At 34.5% G+C, this 18,769-nt stretch overlaps 1 protein-coding gene across 6 annotated transcripts in view; it reads left to right on the plus strand.

Annotated features, from left to right (window-relative positions):
• Positions 1-17,132, plus strand: part of LOC145666705 (uncharacterized) — a 32,006-nt gene extending 14,874 nt beyond the window's left edge. For all 6 annotated transcript variants that reach the window (XM_081734204.1, XM_081734205.1, XM_081734208.1 and 3 more), the window contains 7 exons: positions 809-945; positions 3,879-3,945; positions 5,026-5,191; positions 6,358-6,548; positions 6,996-7,161; positions 10,101-10,240; positions 13,121-17,132. In XM_081734204.1, the coding sequence (XP_081590330.1) occupies positions 809-945; positions 3,879-3,945; positions 5,026-5,191; positions 6,358-6,548; positions 6,996-7,161; positions 10,101-10,240; positions 13,121-13,465 (1,212 nt within the window). In that variant the 3' untranslated portion in view covers positions 13,466-17,132. The remainder of the gene's footprint in view (positions 1-808; positions 946-3,878; positions 3,946-5,025; positions 5,192-6,357; positions 6,549-6,995; positions 7,162-10,100; positions 10,241-13,120) is intronic.
• Positions 17,133-18,769: the final 1,637 nt, after the last annotated feature.

The following is an 18,769-nucleotide window of genomic DNA, read 5'->3' on the forward strand; positions in this document are numbered from 1 at the left end:
CATATGTAAACTTTATAGTGGTAAAATACTTAAATCTTTTAAACAGCTGTCGACGAAAAGTCTACATTTTAGGCATAAAATTCTAACCACTTTCCTTTCAATTTAAAAGTAATGTCACTCTTACTACTATTACCGCAAAATATGATAATGTATTTTAATACTGCATGAAAGGTATCGTAATATATGGTTTATTCTGTTGGTAGATTTGTTTTTTCCCTGATAGTTCTTATTGCATAGCAGAGGCGATTTATTTTAGAAACAGTTATTTATGTTTCTCCCAAATGATATTGCAGTCAACTCTTGCTCTTAAGAATGAACCACATTTTATTTGGATATAATCATTTGATTTTATCAGAAGGTAGAATGATCTTTAGAAATGAAAGTATTTCAAAAAGCAGAAATAAAGAATCAGAATTAGGCACAGTTATAAGACGTTAAAGGGTTAGACTTCCTTCTCTGAAACTTTCGACTCTTTAGGTTGCCATTTGTAAGAGCAAGGTGTTTTGAAACTTACTGGCAGAAACATAATCGGGTGATTCTGAAGCTAAGTATTGACAGAGGGAACCGCTTCAAATAATCTTCAAATAATAGTAATATATTTTGGTCAATTTTCGTTTGCCATCACCAATATTTGTGGAACTGATTGTGATAAAATCAATTGCTGCATATCACTAGGATTTCTCAATATAATGCAGATATTGATTTTCGTCATAGAAGTTGTATTTTACTTACAAATTTCCCTTATACTACTGTGCTCAATATTGTATCCTTGAGTTACTGTAAACAATAATGTAATGTTTTCTTGTAGGATCTGTTAACCATTTTGGAAAATTCTTTAGATGGAAGAGAAGTTTTAAGTGAGTACAAGATACATAATTGTTTGAGCTCCAGGACGAGAAATTTACTAACTGAAGTAATCATACGTCACATTGGCGCCGACAAAAGGTTTGTTCAGTAAAATACTTGAATAAAAGAGCAGTATTTTCTGTTTTTGTTTTGTTATACGTAAGATTTATTTATTAAAGTATTTTTAATTGCATTCTTATTGTAGCTCTAAATTTGTTTTATATTTTGATTTGTTTCAAAGTGTGATTGAAGTGTAATCATGATATAGAGCGTGTAGTGACGTGAAAGAGGTTAAGTGGTAATTAAAGTTTTTTGTTTTTTAAGAAAAACCTGAAAGGGCTAACATGTAATATATCTGTGTGGCAAATTAGTAATAACGTAATGACTAACCTTGAAGAATCTTAAATCTTGCGTACAGTGAGTGAGTCAAGTATTCGAAGTAGGATCAGTTCATGTGAAATCATCCAGTCCGTGTTGCTCAAAGTTTAGATTTGCTTGAATTTTTTACAGTTAATGTGGCAGTATATTGAAAATTCAAGACGAGGGTTTTAAACATTCTGAACTCTTGTTTTATTTCTTTCGTGTTTTTTTTTTTTTTTTTTTTTTGTTACTATTTTTAAGTGATGACACGAGCTGTTTTTGGAGAAATTTATGTTCGACGGAAAACTTCATAACTATTATTTTTGGAGATATCAAAATGATTAAAAGTCCATTCGATTCAGCAAACAATGAACGTAATTCAGATAGAAAAAAAATTTTAGAAACTGTCAAAGTGATCGCTGAGAATTGACTTTCAAAATAGTTGATTTACCGTGGAGGAATAGTAGTTTCGACTTAAATTTCAGTAGAAGAAAGTGATACTCATTATATATATATATATATATATATATATATATATATATATATATAATAGATATTCTGTACGACTGTTGTTTGGGTAAATATGAAATCTTTGCAGCTGTTTCTATTTTATATAGAGTAATAACGAGCAAGGGTACGCATTAACACTTTCAGCCCCATGTGTATCTTTTTGATACACAGTGAGGGTTTACTGATGGACCACGCGTATCAAATAGATACACATGGGCTGACGGTGTTCATAGCAAACTGTAGTCTGGTCCCGGGATGAAATTTACTCAAACAGGGTTGGGGCTGAGAGTGTTAAAAAGTATCATACATATGGTCCATGTGTGTTGTAATTCGAAGACTCCTCGTGCCATCACTCTTTACACATCCCACGTTAAAGCCAACGAAAATAAAAAAAAACTCCACAACCACCACAAAAAATGTTCTCTTCCTGTTTTTTTGGATGAAGAATGGCCGGTAAATTTGAAGATAGTTAAGAATGTACTTTGTCTCTTTGGCTTAATATCTTTTGCGTGTGTTTTCCAAACTTCTTCACAAGAGGCTTTTGCTTCATTGCTTTTGCACCATCTTGTTTTTAAATGGTAATTCCCAAAGACTTTCTCATGACCGTCAATTCCTGGCACTAAAAGGAATTTTCCTTGATTCAGTCTTACCGATAGAGCACTGTGGGCTTTGTTGTGATACCCTATATTAACATTATTCGGCGCTCTCATTAAAAGAAAATAGAGAAGTGGTTCCGTAACTCCTGTCTATCATTCTCACTCACAGCCAGTTTGCGTGATATAGATCCAAATCTTGCGAGGTGCAAGATGCTGAATTAATATCAGCTGAAACATACTACACTGTAAAATACACCTCGATCATTTATATATATCGGAAATGTCACTGTTCATCTGAGTGATCCCGAAAACTATGGATTAGACACTAATATAGGTCATTTTCGATCATTATTATATATAGCTCCCCCTCCTTGCTGCGGCACAGGGGCATCAGAATTGTCACTGTTAATCTCAGCTACTCCTAAAACTATGGATTCGACACTAATATTAGTCATTTTCGATCATTTTTAACCCAACTATCTGGGCTGAACTTGGATTGAAACAGCATCAGAAGTGTCACTGTTTCTCTCATCGACCCTGAAAACTATGGATTCAACACTAATACCGGTCATTTTTGATCATTTTGAAATGTCTCTCCCCCTCCCCTACGCTGCATCGTCAAACTGAATAGCCTAAAGTAATCCCTGCCCCTAAACTCATGTATGTTGAAACTTTGATTGAGATCGGTCGGGTGGTTCAAGAGTAATGAAGTCACAGAGGCAGTTATTTTTATTTCGATTGTGTTTCGTATATCTCCCCCCTCCCCTCCGCTAAGTTGGCTTGTCAAAGTGAAACGATAGAAAACACCCAAGGCCCGACCCTCGTATATGTTGAAAATTTGATCGAGATTGGTTATGTGCTTCAAAAGTTATTAGGTTTTATTAGTTTTTATTTATACGTCCCTCCCCCTCCGCTAGGATCTACCATTAAAGTGAAATTGCAAATATGTTTTCAGATCCGAACCTCATGTATCTTGAAAATTTGATTGAGATCGGTCGGATAGTTCAAGAGTTATTAAGTTACAAAAATAGTCACTTTCAGTCTTATATAAATTGATTTTTATATATCTCCCCCTCCTTCTCCACCCCTACGTTTCTCCATCAAATTAAAATCATAAAAACGACCCCAGACCTGAACCTCATCTATGTTGAAAATTTGTTCAAGATCGGTCGAGTGGTTCAGGAGTTATTAAATGTTATTTATTTTTACACCACCTTTCTACCATCAAAGTGAATAGTCTAAAACTAGCCCAGCCTCGAACCTCATCCATGTTATAAATTTGATCGGCATCGGTCGGGCGGTTCAGGAGTTTTAGAGTCACAAACATAATGATTTTCAATTATATATATATATATATATATATATATATATATATATATATATATGTGTGTGTGTGTGTGTGTGTGTGTGTGTGAGAGAGAGAGAGAGAGCATTATTTATTTATTTATTTATTTATGATGTTCATGCATGAATCAGTGTCTTCTGGTTTGCTGAAAACACTCGTAACAGTAATATCCACATGGCATATATCGTACAGTTATGATGTGTTTGTATTTTTCATTCCAGAATCACTAGTCAAACGTTTTCAACAATTACTGACTCCATTGTTCAAGTCTTCCCTACAGAAAACAAGGTTAGTACGTTCACATATGGGTCAGTTTCTTTCAAGTAATCCAAGAACTGGTTGCTTGTTGATTCGTAAAATATCTCAAGCTTACTCTACTCTTCGCCTCATAAATTACGAACTTTGGTCATGTTTTTTTATTAAGCGATTTGTCTTTGGCAGCCATATTATTGCACTCGCCTATTTTCACTGTTGAAAGAATTGTCAAAAACATTAATTGCTAAAAACAAAACATATTGTCCTAGGACAATGTAACCAAAAGCAGTTTGTTGGTAATTTATTATTGTAAAAGATGACTCTGCTGGTTTTTTTAACTTCTATTCTCATTTTCAAGACAAAATTAAAAGTAAACATAGTAAAATGTACTCACAAGGATGACATCCGAGTACTAGAAACTTAAAAATCTAATACGTAAAGCTGAATCATTCACGTTCTTTTACGTTAGTGATTCACGTTAATTTATGTGATCTTTAGATTTGTAATAAAACAAATAATAAAAATTCATGTGTGAGGCCTTATGGCGTTGGGACCGTCCCAACGACATCTGTTAACGATTGGTGAAACTACATCCGCCTGAGTAACTAGGTGGGGGTCACCCGCTTGCGTCACTGCCCGCCAACAGGCGTATCAGGAACTTTCTAGACTAAGTTGTTATCAAGTCTGTATCTAGGTGCCTCCCCAGTTCGCCGCCTGACGCTGGATGGGCCCTAAAAGTGGTATTCTCCAGCCGGAAATTGAACGCAGGACCACGAGGACACTGGTCGAACACCATAGACGAACCATAGGAGTCCCCTTAATTTTTAATACTCACGTTTCTCTAATCATATTTACCTTTTCCTTTTACGTTTATGCGTGATGTGCAGATTGTCTTGCAGAGTCGAAAGCTCTCATCTAGTGTTTTTAGCTTCGAGAAATTTGGAATTTGGTATCCCTTGGTGAATACATTTTACAATCTTTTGCTTACTGCGCAGATATAGTGAACACAGTTAAATATACTATGTGAACTTTAAGTTAAATTAATTTGTTTTGTTTATTTATCTTTTGTTTTGTTTTGTGAGTCACACCTAATTTTAATTTTCTCTCAAATAGCATACCTACTATGTACCATATAGTGCATTTCAAGGAAAGAAGGTGTTAGCAAGAGGAAAATTATGGGATAAATACAATAATCGAAAGCGACATCTTAGACACAGTGGAGTTCTTCCGATTAAAGGAAAAAAAGATACTACTCCAAGCAGTCCAATTACTCCCGAAGGTAAAGAGTTTGATATAAATGTAGATATGTTAAATTATGAATCCCACAAATATTGTAGAACGTGCGATAGAACGTTCCAGGTGCTTACAAACCGAGTAATCAACCTTTTATACATTTCTCCCATCGTGTCGTCTGTCATTTTTAGAGCCTTGTGAATCAAGAGAAAATCGCCTCGCGAGGTCACGGTTGCATCCATCCGTAGATTTGAACTGTGTTAGTATATCTACAGTTATAGGGTTTCAGGAGCCAGTTCTCATTTTCGTGAGTTATCGGGGTATTATGATAAATTTTCGAATTATAATATTTACATTTAAGTGGATACCTAAGAAAATCAAAATTTAAGTGTTAGTTTAAATAAGTTCTTTATTTAGAGTATCACTTCAGTTCGATCAATATTAAAGCACAGTTACGTGTTAAATGGCAAGTGGTAGAAACAAGATATCTGAATAGTTAGAAGCACGTAGGGCATTACAGAGTACCGGTGTTTTATGGACCTGACTTCGTTGGTGTCTGCGTAACGAAAAAACATTCACAAGAGCGCATTCACTTATGTAGATCGAAAACCAGTCTTCTATTTTCCAAGTTTTTGCAATGTATGAAGTGATCGATAAATATTAGAGAATCTTTAAACGTACAATTAGTTGCTTGATATGGTTATTCATTATTATTAAGTCTTTAGACTATATTGAGTGTTGAATTCCAATGGACAGCAGATTCCTCGAAGCTTAAACTACAAATCAAGAGCTTTCGATTGTACAACACAATCTTCTTCGGTTTAAAGTTAAAAGGAAACTTAAAAAGTATAGATGGTAAACGATGACCGACGTTCAAATCCTAAAAAATCACGTTAGTAAATCAAGCAGTGCGTCAGTGCTTTAGTTTTACTTAATGTGATATTTAGATTTTGAACTATCAGTCGTCTTTTACCGTTTTTACCTTTTAGTCTCCTTTTATTGTTACGACCGAAGAAGACAGTGTTGTTCAATCGAAAACCCCTGATTTCTAACTTACACGTTGAGCAATCTGCTGTCCGTTGGAATTTGGTCTCCAATTGGTGATGACATTTTATATTATTTTCTTCACTGAGCAGATAGTATGTATAATGGATATTATTGATCCATGTACATAATTCACACTACTAATATTCGAAATCCTGATAATTTTAGAGAATGACGAGGAAGACCTTGAGGAATGCATTCTTTGGTTAAAAAATTCCATGGAACCTTGGGAGAAGGTCTGTGAATATTGGAAGAAAACTTCATCCAAACGAGTAGCTGATCTGCGTAACAGCAGTAAACCAGTTGCAGAGTATTTTTCGGAATTTCCAGTTTTAAAACAACCGTTGGGATATACATTGGTAAGTGATAGATATGTAATTAAATCTATGATTAAACTGTATAAAGTTGCATATTTTTTGTATTTCAAAATCATGTATACCGAGTGTGCTGAAGTGGGGTCAGCCCTCAAGAAACTTCTCTCCGGATGCATCCACTTTTAATTGCAAAATAAAACTACTTAGATACATCTGTATGAAGATTATTCACAGCTGGTTAAACAGCCAGCACCGGAAGAAACCGCTTTTACGATTACATCAAGCTTAATACTCCCATTTAAAACATATCTGGTTTTCTGTCTTTCACTGATGTTTCCCACAAGTCTTAGAACACGGATGGTCAAAATATATCATACGTTTAAGTTTAAGTCATAAGTTTAAAATATGGTCAAAATAGGTTTTGAAAGCTAAATAACTTCTTACAATTTTCGAATAAAAGTGATCTTATGTTACTTATTGTTCTTGTTTTAGATCGAAAGTGATTTTACCAAAAGGTTTCCTGATAAGGAAGTGTCTTTATATGCAAAATGGAACACAGAGAGTGAAAAGTTGAAACACATTTTCTTGAAAACCAAGCAAAGTGCACCAGACGCAGCGATCTATGCAAGACTTCTTGAACAGAATGAGTTAGATGTAGGTAAGTAGCACATTCACTCAGCGCATGTTTAACTGTTGTGAACTGTAACAGGAAAGCTCAATTATTATCAGTATTGTAGGGAGTGTTGTTAACAGAAAAAAAAAAAAAAAAACGTTCGTATTTTTTCAGAAATGAACATTTTTTTTTACAAAACAAAACATTGCCTCTCGTTTTTTTCTGAATTTCGTTTTTTTTTCAAATAGCCTACGCGCAGCGTTACCAACTATGGATATTAAAGTTTCCCTAAATTTGGAAAAAACTTCGAGAATTTTGTTTATAAATCCGTACTTATATGTCCGAGCGCAAGTCAACTTACGGCAGTCGAACATTGGTCCTTACTGAACAAAAGCGGGTACAGACCGTTCCAGTGGAGTAATTAGGGGGCGCACTAACAATTCGTATTAGGTTCTAACCCTTGATTTTTTTTTTTTAGATTTTCTCTACTTTTCTGTTGACCGTAATCTATTTTTTTGTAATTAGAAGCTTTGTTTCTTAAATATCGCCATGATACTTGTAGGCCATATTAGTGGTGTACCAATGTTCATTTTAAGATAGTTTGCGTCTGTCTGGTAGCAGTGTTGCCAGCTATAGAAAAATTTAATTCCCGATTTTAGAGGAAAATTTTGAAAACAAAATCCGTTTTGTCTCCATTGTTTCCTTCCTGTTGGCTACATCGGGACGAACGTACCAGCGTATCAAAGAATCGTTTTTGCTCTATACAACAACAGTATAGGAAGTTTCAATAGAATAATTGGGGGAAGTATAGTTGAGGTTTACAGTAGACCTTGTTCTCTAAGTGGGAAGATAACTCATACTTTTATAGGTAGAATGAGATATTTTTAAATGGCATGCTTACTTTATTAGATACCGTCACGATACTTGTAGGATATATTAGAGGGATGCCAAAGTTTATTTTAAGATAGTTTTTGTGTGTCTGGTAGCAGTGGTGCCAGCTAACAGAAAATTTTATTTTCCGATTTTAGGGAAAATTTTGGAAAATCTCCCTTTTGTCTTTATTATTTCCCTCTTGCTGGCTACATTGGAAGAAACGTACCACTATCTGAAAGCCTCTTCTTTGACCTAGAGGATGCACCATAAAAGTTTCAATAAGATAATTTATTAGGGAAGCTGTAGCTCCGATATATCTTGATTTTTGCTCCTGAGGCGTAAAAACTGTGGAAATTTCATGTGTATGATGACAGATTTTTTTTCTTTCTCTCCTTGCATCTAAGCCAGCGACTTCAGGTTTTCACTGTACCTTATCAACAGACCAAAAATATTTTTAGGTGATTTGGACCGATGTAGCAACAGTGGTGCTGAATACAAAGAATCTTGAAAATCGGTTAGGGAAGTTTTTGTAAATTTTCACCCTACATTTCCCTCAATATTTCCCTCCCATTGGCAACAGTGCAACGTAACCTACATGAAAAATAGCAACATCCCTTTTCTAACAAACTAGGCCTTAACCAAATCAATCGGATTAATGGTTTTTGAGCAATAACTCACTAACTGAAAATGTAGGGAAACGCCAAAAATGACCTGGGTCCGAAAGGGATAATCAGACAATTTTTTTCGTATAGGTACAAAGAAATGAACGATATGTAAGTTACGAGGGCTTCGACTCAAGTTCTGCTGATTATTTCACGTATCTGCAACATAAATCAATAAATAATAGTTCTCAGAAAAAAAACACATTTGAAAAAAAAATGAAAAAGAACGGCTTTTTATTTAAAAAAACTTCACAGTAAAAAAACGTTTTTTTACAACACTAATTGTAAGACTCACGTAGTATGTTAAATATAATTAAGTATTTGAGTGTGTGAGTAGTGCAAATAAGTTTCATTTGGTAATACAGGAATGGTTTTCCAGTACTTTATGTGAAGCGAGCAAGTGTTGCGAATTTTTTTTTTTTTTAAATGATATGTGCCATCCTGGGATCGTTCGTCAGTCAACTTGGCAATATCACACGCCTGCTTTAATACGCTCGCCGAACATATGTACATGATTAAATGTACATTTATATGAAAATCATAATCTACACTAAACAGTTTTAGGTTTAGCTTGACATTTCACTGAACTTCAAAACGAGCTAAATCTCTCTATTGATACGCTTTCTCAGTTCTGAAGAAACGTTATCTTACAAAATATACAAGAACTCTTCTGAACAACATCAGATCAATTTAAAACTTGATATACGTATTAACAATAAACTTCTTTAAAAGCTATCATAGTTTGGTTTCGAACAAATGAGAGTAATTCAAGTTATGAATTGTTGAAGTCAGCCCTCCGTTCCAACTTGTCGAAAACCAGCACTTTGTTTTAACATACGGTAGACATTTAACGAAACCTTAAAACTTGTTCTTTACTTAATTTAACCCAGATTTTTTTTTAGCTTAGCTTAGCTTAGCTTTATGTACTTCTAGGAGTAAACATTTTATTTATATCTAAACTCGTGTGTCTATAGTTTCCTCATGACAGCAAATATGTTATAAATTTCGACGCGACCACATTTTAATACCAGCAATAAATTTTGTAAAAATTAATGATTAAATTGTGGCTATTTTCTGTGAATTAAACAATTAATATGATCGTACTTGAATTGTACATCGTACTTGAATGGATTTAAATGTCAGTCTACTTCTCTTTTCACCCTATAGAAACTGAAAGTACACCGAATGTCAACCTCACTTTTTAGTCACATTCGTATAGTGTAAAATCGTAGTAAAAATGGAAACTACTCATTGGATCTGTATCAAAACTAATCCAACGTATGCGTAGTTAGAAACCAATGCAATTAGGATATGGTATTTGGTATTCAATACATTGTATCCATTAGGTTTCGTAATGTGATATTATTCATGTTATATAGGCATATTCTTTTAAGACGTTACAGTTTAAAGCAATTGTACTAATTACATTTACATTTTTTATACTTACAGGAGCCAGAAATGTAATTCTGCTGCTACTTTTAGGTAGACATTTTCCTCCTGTTACTTCGTCGGTAAAGAGGAAAGATAGCGGAGGATACTGGAAGCCAACAAAGTTAGAAGCGCAGCAGGGATTCCTTTTTCATGTTAAGGTATGTTGCTTTTTAAGTTAAATACCGTATAGTAGAAATAGAGAAGTATATGGATCAAATAAAACCTGAGGAAGAAATAAAATGAAAAAGTGCAAAGGAAGAGTGGATGTTTGCGTCAGATCAATCGAAAGATTGTTTATCCGAGATACATTGTTAAATGATTCAAAAAGGTGGTCTAAATCGAGTAACTGTTTCTTCAAGTTTCATAATAAATTTTCGAAATCCCATAAATATTCAGTTATATATATATATATATATATACAGGGGTGCCCACAAGGGGGGGCTATGACGCAAACTGCGTCATTGAAATATTTGGGGGGGGGGCAAAAATCTATATAAATATGTTTGAGAGGGTGTAAAAATTAATCGAAAAGTAATTTTTTTCATGGAAGAACACCTACGGATAGACAATTGGGAGGGGGCGCGTCATGAACATGAGGGGGTGGGCACCCCTGATATATATATATATATATATATATATATATATATATATATATATATATATATATATATATATATATATATATATATATATATATATATATATATATATATATATATTGCTGTAAGTTATATTTCAAATTTTCTGAAAGAAGAAATGCGAAGGTTTAGAGAGAAAGAAATTACTAACACTCATTCTCTCTGTCAGAACAGAGGAAATATATATATGACACTTTAGTATTGAGTCTGACGTCACTTTCTTTTTCAACTCTTCGCATTTCTTGTTTCAGATAGTTTACAATGTAACCTAGCAGCAACCAGCAAAATTTAAATGTATGTGAAATTAATTTTTATGGTTACGTTTCATCGAAAGTTTGAGGGGACACATTACATTTGTTGGCACTATTTAATTATTCACATGTACTTTTGCACAGCCGAACGTGAGTTTCGTTATCGACGCTGCAGAAAGGGGAAAATTGATTCTCAAGTTTTAAGATCATTTCCATATTGCAGCTAAAGCGAACGTAGCAGAAAAATCAGTGTAATGTCAAAACTCACAAGTTCGATATAAAGTTGGACGGTGCTTTCTTGTATAAAACTTATACAGCTGGATAACGCGTCTCAAACTGGTTCAGTGTACGGAGTCTAATTTTTCGCAATCTCTTAGTCATAGTGAGACCTTCAGGTAGAAAATGATGTTACTTATGTCCAAACGCATTATAGCTACCAAATATCAATTTGGTATAAAATGTGTCGTTGTGGCCAAATTGAAAGCGTTCCGTACTCACTTCCAAGTCGGCTACAAATACACTTCACATGCATTGATACTAGGTGGCTCTTGTGCGTTTGTTACATTACATCACTTGCAACCTCCAAATTTCGCCCTTGATAAGGGGCTGCGAAAAATGAAACTCCCCTACACTGAATCAGTTGGTCACGTCCTCCGCCACCATAAGTTTTATACAGCTTGGCGCCCCACTTCGTACCGTATTCTTATCACTCATTGCGCAACATAATTTTATATGAATTTACACATAAAGCCCCAAAAGCAGGGGAAGAAAATCGTGTTTTGTGTGTGTGTAATTTTTATCAACGAACAGTTTTTTTTTCTAATTCTTAAATTAGAATTGCGATTTTATCTTTTTGTTTAGTGGCACAGTTCCATTGAATGCTGCTTATAGCGAATATGTGGTTCTAAACGAAAATCATTGTATTGGTACTATTTACCCATTTACTTTACTGAATTGTGATATTTGTACTCAATCTAAAACCCGTCTATAATGCAACTAAATCACGCAATATGCCTTTTTATTTTCGAATTATAAGTAATGTTTAAGGACTGTAATTTTACTAGGTAAAATGTACCCTTATTATCTTTCATGGCTTTGAAAATTTACAGAAAATGCATGAATTTAAGGACCATCGTTTTTTTTCTTACTCTTTCCAATTTCCCTTTAAGTTCATCCCAGGGGCGAATGCAGGACCGACTTCTGGCGGGGACGGTGGGTTGCCATACTGTTACTTTAAGGGCTCCAAACTTTGGGATGGGTTTTATTTATATATATAAAATAAGAAAGTTTCCTCTTCTGGGGGGGGGGCAATTGCCCCCCCCCTTGGATCCGCCCCTGGTTCGTCCTAGATAAAGGAAGGCACAGTTTTCATCTTAATACCGTGTTTATATTGTCTCAGAAAGTAAACAACTGCGTCAAGTGCTATATCACCTTAAACGCACTCCCGTGTTGCGTTACAATACCAAAAGTGAAGAAAAAATAAGAGTTCATTTTGATACGTTGAACTTCAATTTACCTTTTCCAGACATAAATTCAACTATATGAGCATATGAGGAAGATTTTTTCACGCGACAAATTGTCAGACTTTTCTTGGTGTAGTAGGAAGCGAATTTTAGATGAGACCTAAAGAAAGACCGAAAGGATCAAATACTCCTAGTAGCTAGTTAACTTTTTCCTCCGCAGTAGTGAATAATTACATAAATGTAATTCCGAAATCGAACCCATTGGAAAGGTTTCATTATCATGTCCACATGGTAATTTGTACATTCTTTTATTATTGGTTGGAACGTCCAAAACTCAAGAATCACGAATCATATTGATGCGCATAAAAATAGCGGTAACCTCACATGCAAACATAAGAAATGCCCCCAGGACTTCTATAATGAAGAATGGAAAGCCAATAAATCACCATCACTTAGCTAGCACCTCGAACCAATACTTTTCGCTAAACGAAACTTCCAAGGCGAAGACTCACTTTCATTGGGCTAATGCTCATACATCCATTGTCTGCAGTATTTCCTCATTCATTGAGCAGAGGGTCCGCATAAATACATACATTAAGATTGTCCCTACAGTAGGTTTTATTTCAAATGCATGATATTTATTCCAGCTTTTGAACATAATCTTATCAAATATTTGTGTTTTGCAGGAAGCATCTGACCTCCAGGCAAATTTAGAAGCACATCATGAGAAGATGAAAAGATTCGGCTGTGGTGTTCAACCTTTGCCTGTAGTTATAGCGAAGGATATAAAAAATCTAGAAGCATATTTCGTGTGCATCGAAACTCAGTTATACAGGATGGAAACAATTTTGAAGGCCATGGATATCTGCTTCAAGTGTTTCCATGTATTACACTTGCAGTACCCGAAGGAAAGTGAACAAGCTTGGATATTCATCCAACAACATATCTACGAAATTTTTACCCAGTGGGACAAGAAGTTCACAGCTGTAAGTAGTTTAATAACGCAAATAAACTGCAGCAGCCTTGAATAATGTTTTTGCAGTTGGACAAATATACAGCTGTAAATGAATTTATGTTAGAGGAACTGCTGTAGAAATCAATAGTGCGTATTTTGTTTGTTTGTATTTTGAAGAGTGTGTGTGGCATGTATTATCAAATTTTCACGTTACAGAAAACTATAGCGTAGATATCATGCACGATCTGTTAGAAGGCGTATGTAATTACGATATGAGCCTTATCTTAAACTATTTTGTAAACGAAGTACGAATTTTCACCTTAGAAATGTTGAACAGCAGAATCGGAACCTTCCGAAGTACACCAAGTAATGTTAACAAGCCGCCACCTATATCTTCAGACCACCTTCAAAATAAAAAATTGCATGTATCTGCTTCAGAAATGTTATATCTTGTACGATATTTTGGTTTGATGATGGGAGATTTGGTTCCTTCAGATAATTCTGTTTGGCATTTATACATATTGCTAAGAGAAATCGTAATCATTGCTACTGCAAGAGTCCTTAACGTAAATTGTTCAGAATTGCTTGCTGTTCAAATTCAGGAGCACCATGAACTTTACGTATCGCTATTTGGAGAGACACTAAAGCCCAAACATCATCACATGATACATTATGCACGTATAATTCGTGAAATAGGTCCACTTGTTAACACCTGGAGTATGCGCTATGAATCGAAACATCATCAATCTAAAATGGTAGCCCGAGTTTCCTGCTCCCGAAAAAATATTCTGAAAACACTGAGCCTAAAACATCAGTTACATCTCTGTTATCGATTTCGTCAAAACCACGGATTACATTCAGATCACGAATTAGGACGTGAATCAAGGGTGTTTCTAATGAGAAGTAATCAGTTTCTCGACTATTCAACGTCTCTGCCTCTTTCTTTGCATAAAGAATGCCTTAGTGTAAGTTGGTGTAGATATAAAGGGTATGTGTTTCACGTACAGATGGTTGTCTTCGAAATTGAAGAAGACGGTCCAGTTTTTTACTGTATACATCAAATTTTGTCGGATGAATATTCCAACATTTTCCTTCTGTGTAAATGCTTAAAAACAGTGGGATACAGTGAACATTATTGTGCTTATGAAATAAGTTTCACCGACCAGTGGAACTGTATCGACATTAATAATTTTCTTTCAGGACCCCCTACTTATTTTAAAGAGATGAGTAATGGAGCCTTATACGTTTCTGTTTGTTTGTAATGTATTTTGTTATTCAGCAACATGAAAGATTTTGACAACTAATACTGTGACAATACTAACTGATATTAGGCCTTAAAGGGTATTAGTTATTGTTTAGAAAACAACATTGGCACGGATAAATTAGGTAGGGCTTATGAAGCATAAAGAAGTGAAGTATGAAATACAGAAAGGCACAAGTTAATATTACAGTAAAGGGGGCGCAAAGATGTAAACATGGTTACACTAACGTGTTCGTTTTCAGCCACACTATGGTTTCCACTGACTTGGAAATCCTTAGAAAGTCAGGGAATTCTTGAAACTACAAAAACTGGAAATATGAGGCTTTATATATATGAGGATTTTACAGGTCTGCTGCGTTTATTTGTGCCTCACCTGGCTATTTGGTAGGTGATATATTACAAAAGAAAGTAATTTGGTTTGCAAATCTTTCGTATCTTCAATCACACAAAAAATATACACATGTACACACAGCTTGGAAAGAGAATACCACCTTTATTCGGCACATTCTTCAAACTTAGACAACAAACTAGACGTGGACGATTTTAGTTCTCTTTTTATAAATATTATTAAATGGGTATCCCTATTAATAAAAAAGAAACTAAAATTGTCCGTATGTGATTGGAGGTGCTCTTTTGGAGCCGTGTCTACATGTGTAGATTAAGAAACTCTAGTTGGTTGGTATTGTTTCTTTTACATTATATATAAATCTTGGAATTTGTAATTGTGAACCTGGAAAAGTCAGAGAATTCTCCATCGTGAAAAAATTAGAACCCTGCTAACAATTCTCAGAATGTAACAATTTATCCTTGTGTTTTTCCATTATCTACTGTAATCACTAATGAAGGCTTTCTGCATTCTATACTTTCTCAGTTCTTTATTCAACCTTCCTACCTATATACGCGTTCCCATGTTGCTGTTTAAACACTAACTAATACTCATTAAAGCACAATGATGTTCTGCAAAGTGTTATTTTGCAACGTATGTAGATAGATTGTAATGTCTTACAATTACGATTTTATATACAAAGGTTGATTGCATACAAGTTACAATATAGTAATTTAATGAACAGTTGGTAATAAATTAAAGATTTAACGTTACTGTCATACCATTCAAGTTTCTAGTACGGTCTCGTCTATCATAAAATTCTTGTGGAAACAGTTAAGTAATTTCTACTAGTGTTACACTGCACGTTTCGCCCAGACATCTTCTGTCCATCCCTCACAAGTAATTTTGGGGCTGTGAGTTAGATTTGGGTGGCTTATGGAAGATTTTTTTGTAGCGTCAAAGTGTATACGATCATTCTTGTAAGTAAAATGCCAACAAAAGCTGTCTCAGAGCGATGTAATTAGTAAACCATGGGGAGAAGGTGGGCTTCTATTGAAGTTTCTGTAGCTCAGGATATTGCCTGCAAATACTTTTATAAGCATGCCGCTGCGATGTTAAACCTTTTCCTTGTCGTCTGTTGTTTCTTATTTGAAATCTAGTTAAAAGCCACATAATACTGGTACAGTTACATATAAAATTGACTAGTCTCAAATAAATGTTTAGTTTGTATTTGAAAGTTTTATTACGTATACAGAGTGGCCCAAAAATAAGTATACAGTCCCGTACTGATCGGCTCATGACATTTTATATCATTTACTTATTATTATCCATACATGTTTAACTTAGTTTCTTCGTTATTTGTTCTTAATTTCTTTTCACTTATACCTAAAGCTCGGAACAGACCGAAGGAAATAAATGTATTATCTTAATAAGTTAAAATGTCAAAGTTGATCGATATTGGTCTATATACCTACTTTTGGGCCATCCTGTAGTTTATTATCAAGTGGTGTGCAATTTAGTGGACGACCATGACGGTAGTGATTTAAGCACATTAAAGATATTGTCAAATTCTTTTGTACTGTTGCATAATACTAGCTGGTGAAACATTTTACACAACAGATGTGTTCTTAATAAAGTCTATCAAATTGTGTATGAGGTCTGTTATATTCTTTAATAACTGGAAGTCCCCAGTAGGTTGTAATAAACATTATGTAATTAACACGTCCATGTTTGTATGTTAAATACTAAGTAAAAATTTATTTTTTTAATGCAAATGTTTATATGGTAAATGTAAATGTATTATTCGTTGTGAGCATCTGGAAAAATGCTCTGCTTTTGTTTCTGTACAATGTGTTCTTGACTAAGTAAAGTCTATAAATGTCTGGTAAAAGTACAGTGTGTAAAACAGTCTCTAGTAGAGTGTAATCAGAAAGTTTGATTGCTAATGTTCATGTTTGTATAGTAAATATTCAATGAGAAACATTCCTTTTAAATACTTATATGGTAAATGTAAATTTAGTTTTTATATTTAGCATCTAGAAAAAATACTCTTCTTTTGATTTCGATGTTGTGTGCTAATAGTATAGTATTTGATACGAAAACACAAAAGTGTAGTATTTAGTAGGGTTTAATAAATATTTCAGTTAATTCACTTAATTGTGAGAATAAGTTTCATTTATAACGTTTCGGTAGTAAAGTGAAAGTAAAATATGTCTTTGTAAAGTTACGTAATTGTCACTTTTCTTTTGAAGGAAGTTCTAAACAAATTCTGTATATATTTTTTCATAAAAACATGTTACTCAAATGAGTCTTTCTATTACGTCTAACCTTGCTTATTCGGGGTACGTGGGGGTTCCACCTCATAATCTTCTTTACTGCTCTACAGTCTTCCCTCATTATTGTAAATCAAGGTTTACGGAGGACAGAGTTTGTAAAGGCAATCAAGTAGAATTCCCGGTTGATCCGTCACTCGATAATAAAACTTTTCCTGTGTGGAAAATAAGTTTGTAAATAAAGTTTAATTATGGTCTTTTGCTTTAAAAACGCTTTGTTCAAGTTTATGGTAGCTTCTGTCGTCATCTGGTAGGCAGATGTGAAATTCATTTTTCCCCACACTTTCGGAGGTGTATAGCTATGCCGCTTCCCACTTCTGAAGTTCTTTCTTAAATAGGCTTTGGTTTCATGCGAGGAATCTCTGGTCTGAGTTTTTAATATTGTTTATGAGACGCCCTGTACATTTTTTTTTACCATGGTCCTATCGTTTGTCGTAAACCATTCATTTACACTTCACTTATTCGATTCTGTAATAAAGAAGTGATCAAGAAATATACCGTCTAGGGACCGAGATCGCTGTTGAACACATACAAGAGAGGAAATTAGTGCGAGGTATTACATGCATAGAATTGGAGAACATTCACTGCTTTCCCACCTGAAATTTATTTTGAATGGAATGCATGTCCTGAGTCTGTATTGTATTTGTTACTATAGTGTCTTCATACGATATAATGAAAGTGTATATTGCATTGCTGGTATAAGCAACGCATTTTTCAAGTTTCCAGAGTTTTTTTTTTTTTCAGAGGCTATATTGTACCTGTTACTATACTATGTTTTCGTACGATGTAATAAAGGTTTATATTATATTGGTAATAATTACGGCGCTAATTCAAGCATCCGTAGTGCAGTTTTTATTTTTTTTTTTTATTTTTAGCTAAAACTTATACTTTTGCCCTTGTAGATACAAATAGCAGTGTATCATTGTGAAAACAAAATTTGTGTGGTACAAATTTTAAAAAATTTGCTATTCAAGGGTAGGATACAATAGAGCAAAATAGTTCTTATACAGGGGCAAGGTAATACGTAACGTAATCTTGTAAGACACGCCTCCGTTTCTCAGGACCAAACTGCGTTATGGAAGCTAGAAAAAGCGCTATCGAAAGCGTGTCGTATGCACTATCAATGCTATGTAGACTTTCAAGCCATCGTACGAACAGCCACATAGCATGGTAATAGGTACAATAAGACACAGGTACAGTAAGGGACACTTCAGGATGGTACACCCATATGGAAATTTACGTCAAAAGTGTACCATCCAGAGGTGTCCCTTACTGTACAATATAGACTCTACAAAGATTTTACGAACAACTATACAGTCTAGTAGGGGGTACAATATTGGCTTTCACGACATGGTTCGACCAACTATATATTATAGTATCTGGTACAATATGGACTCTCAACAGATCGTACGAACAACCATCAAACATAGTTGGCAGTACAATCCAACATCGTTCCAGCAG

Source organism: Thermobia domestica, chromosome 12, assembly GCF_964235325.1.
Source record: "Thermobia domestica chromosome 12, izTheDome1.hap1.1, whole genome shotgun sequence".
NCBI classification, from domain to species: domain Eukaryota; kingdom Metazoa; phylum Arthropoda; class Insecta; order Zygentoma; family Lepismatidae; genus Thermobia; species Thermobia domestica.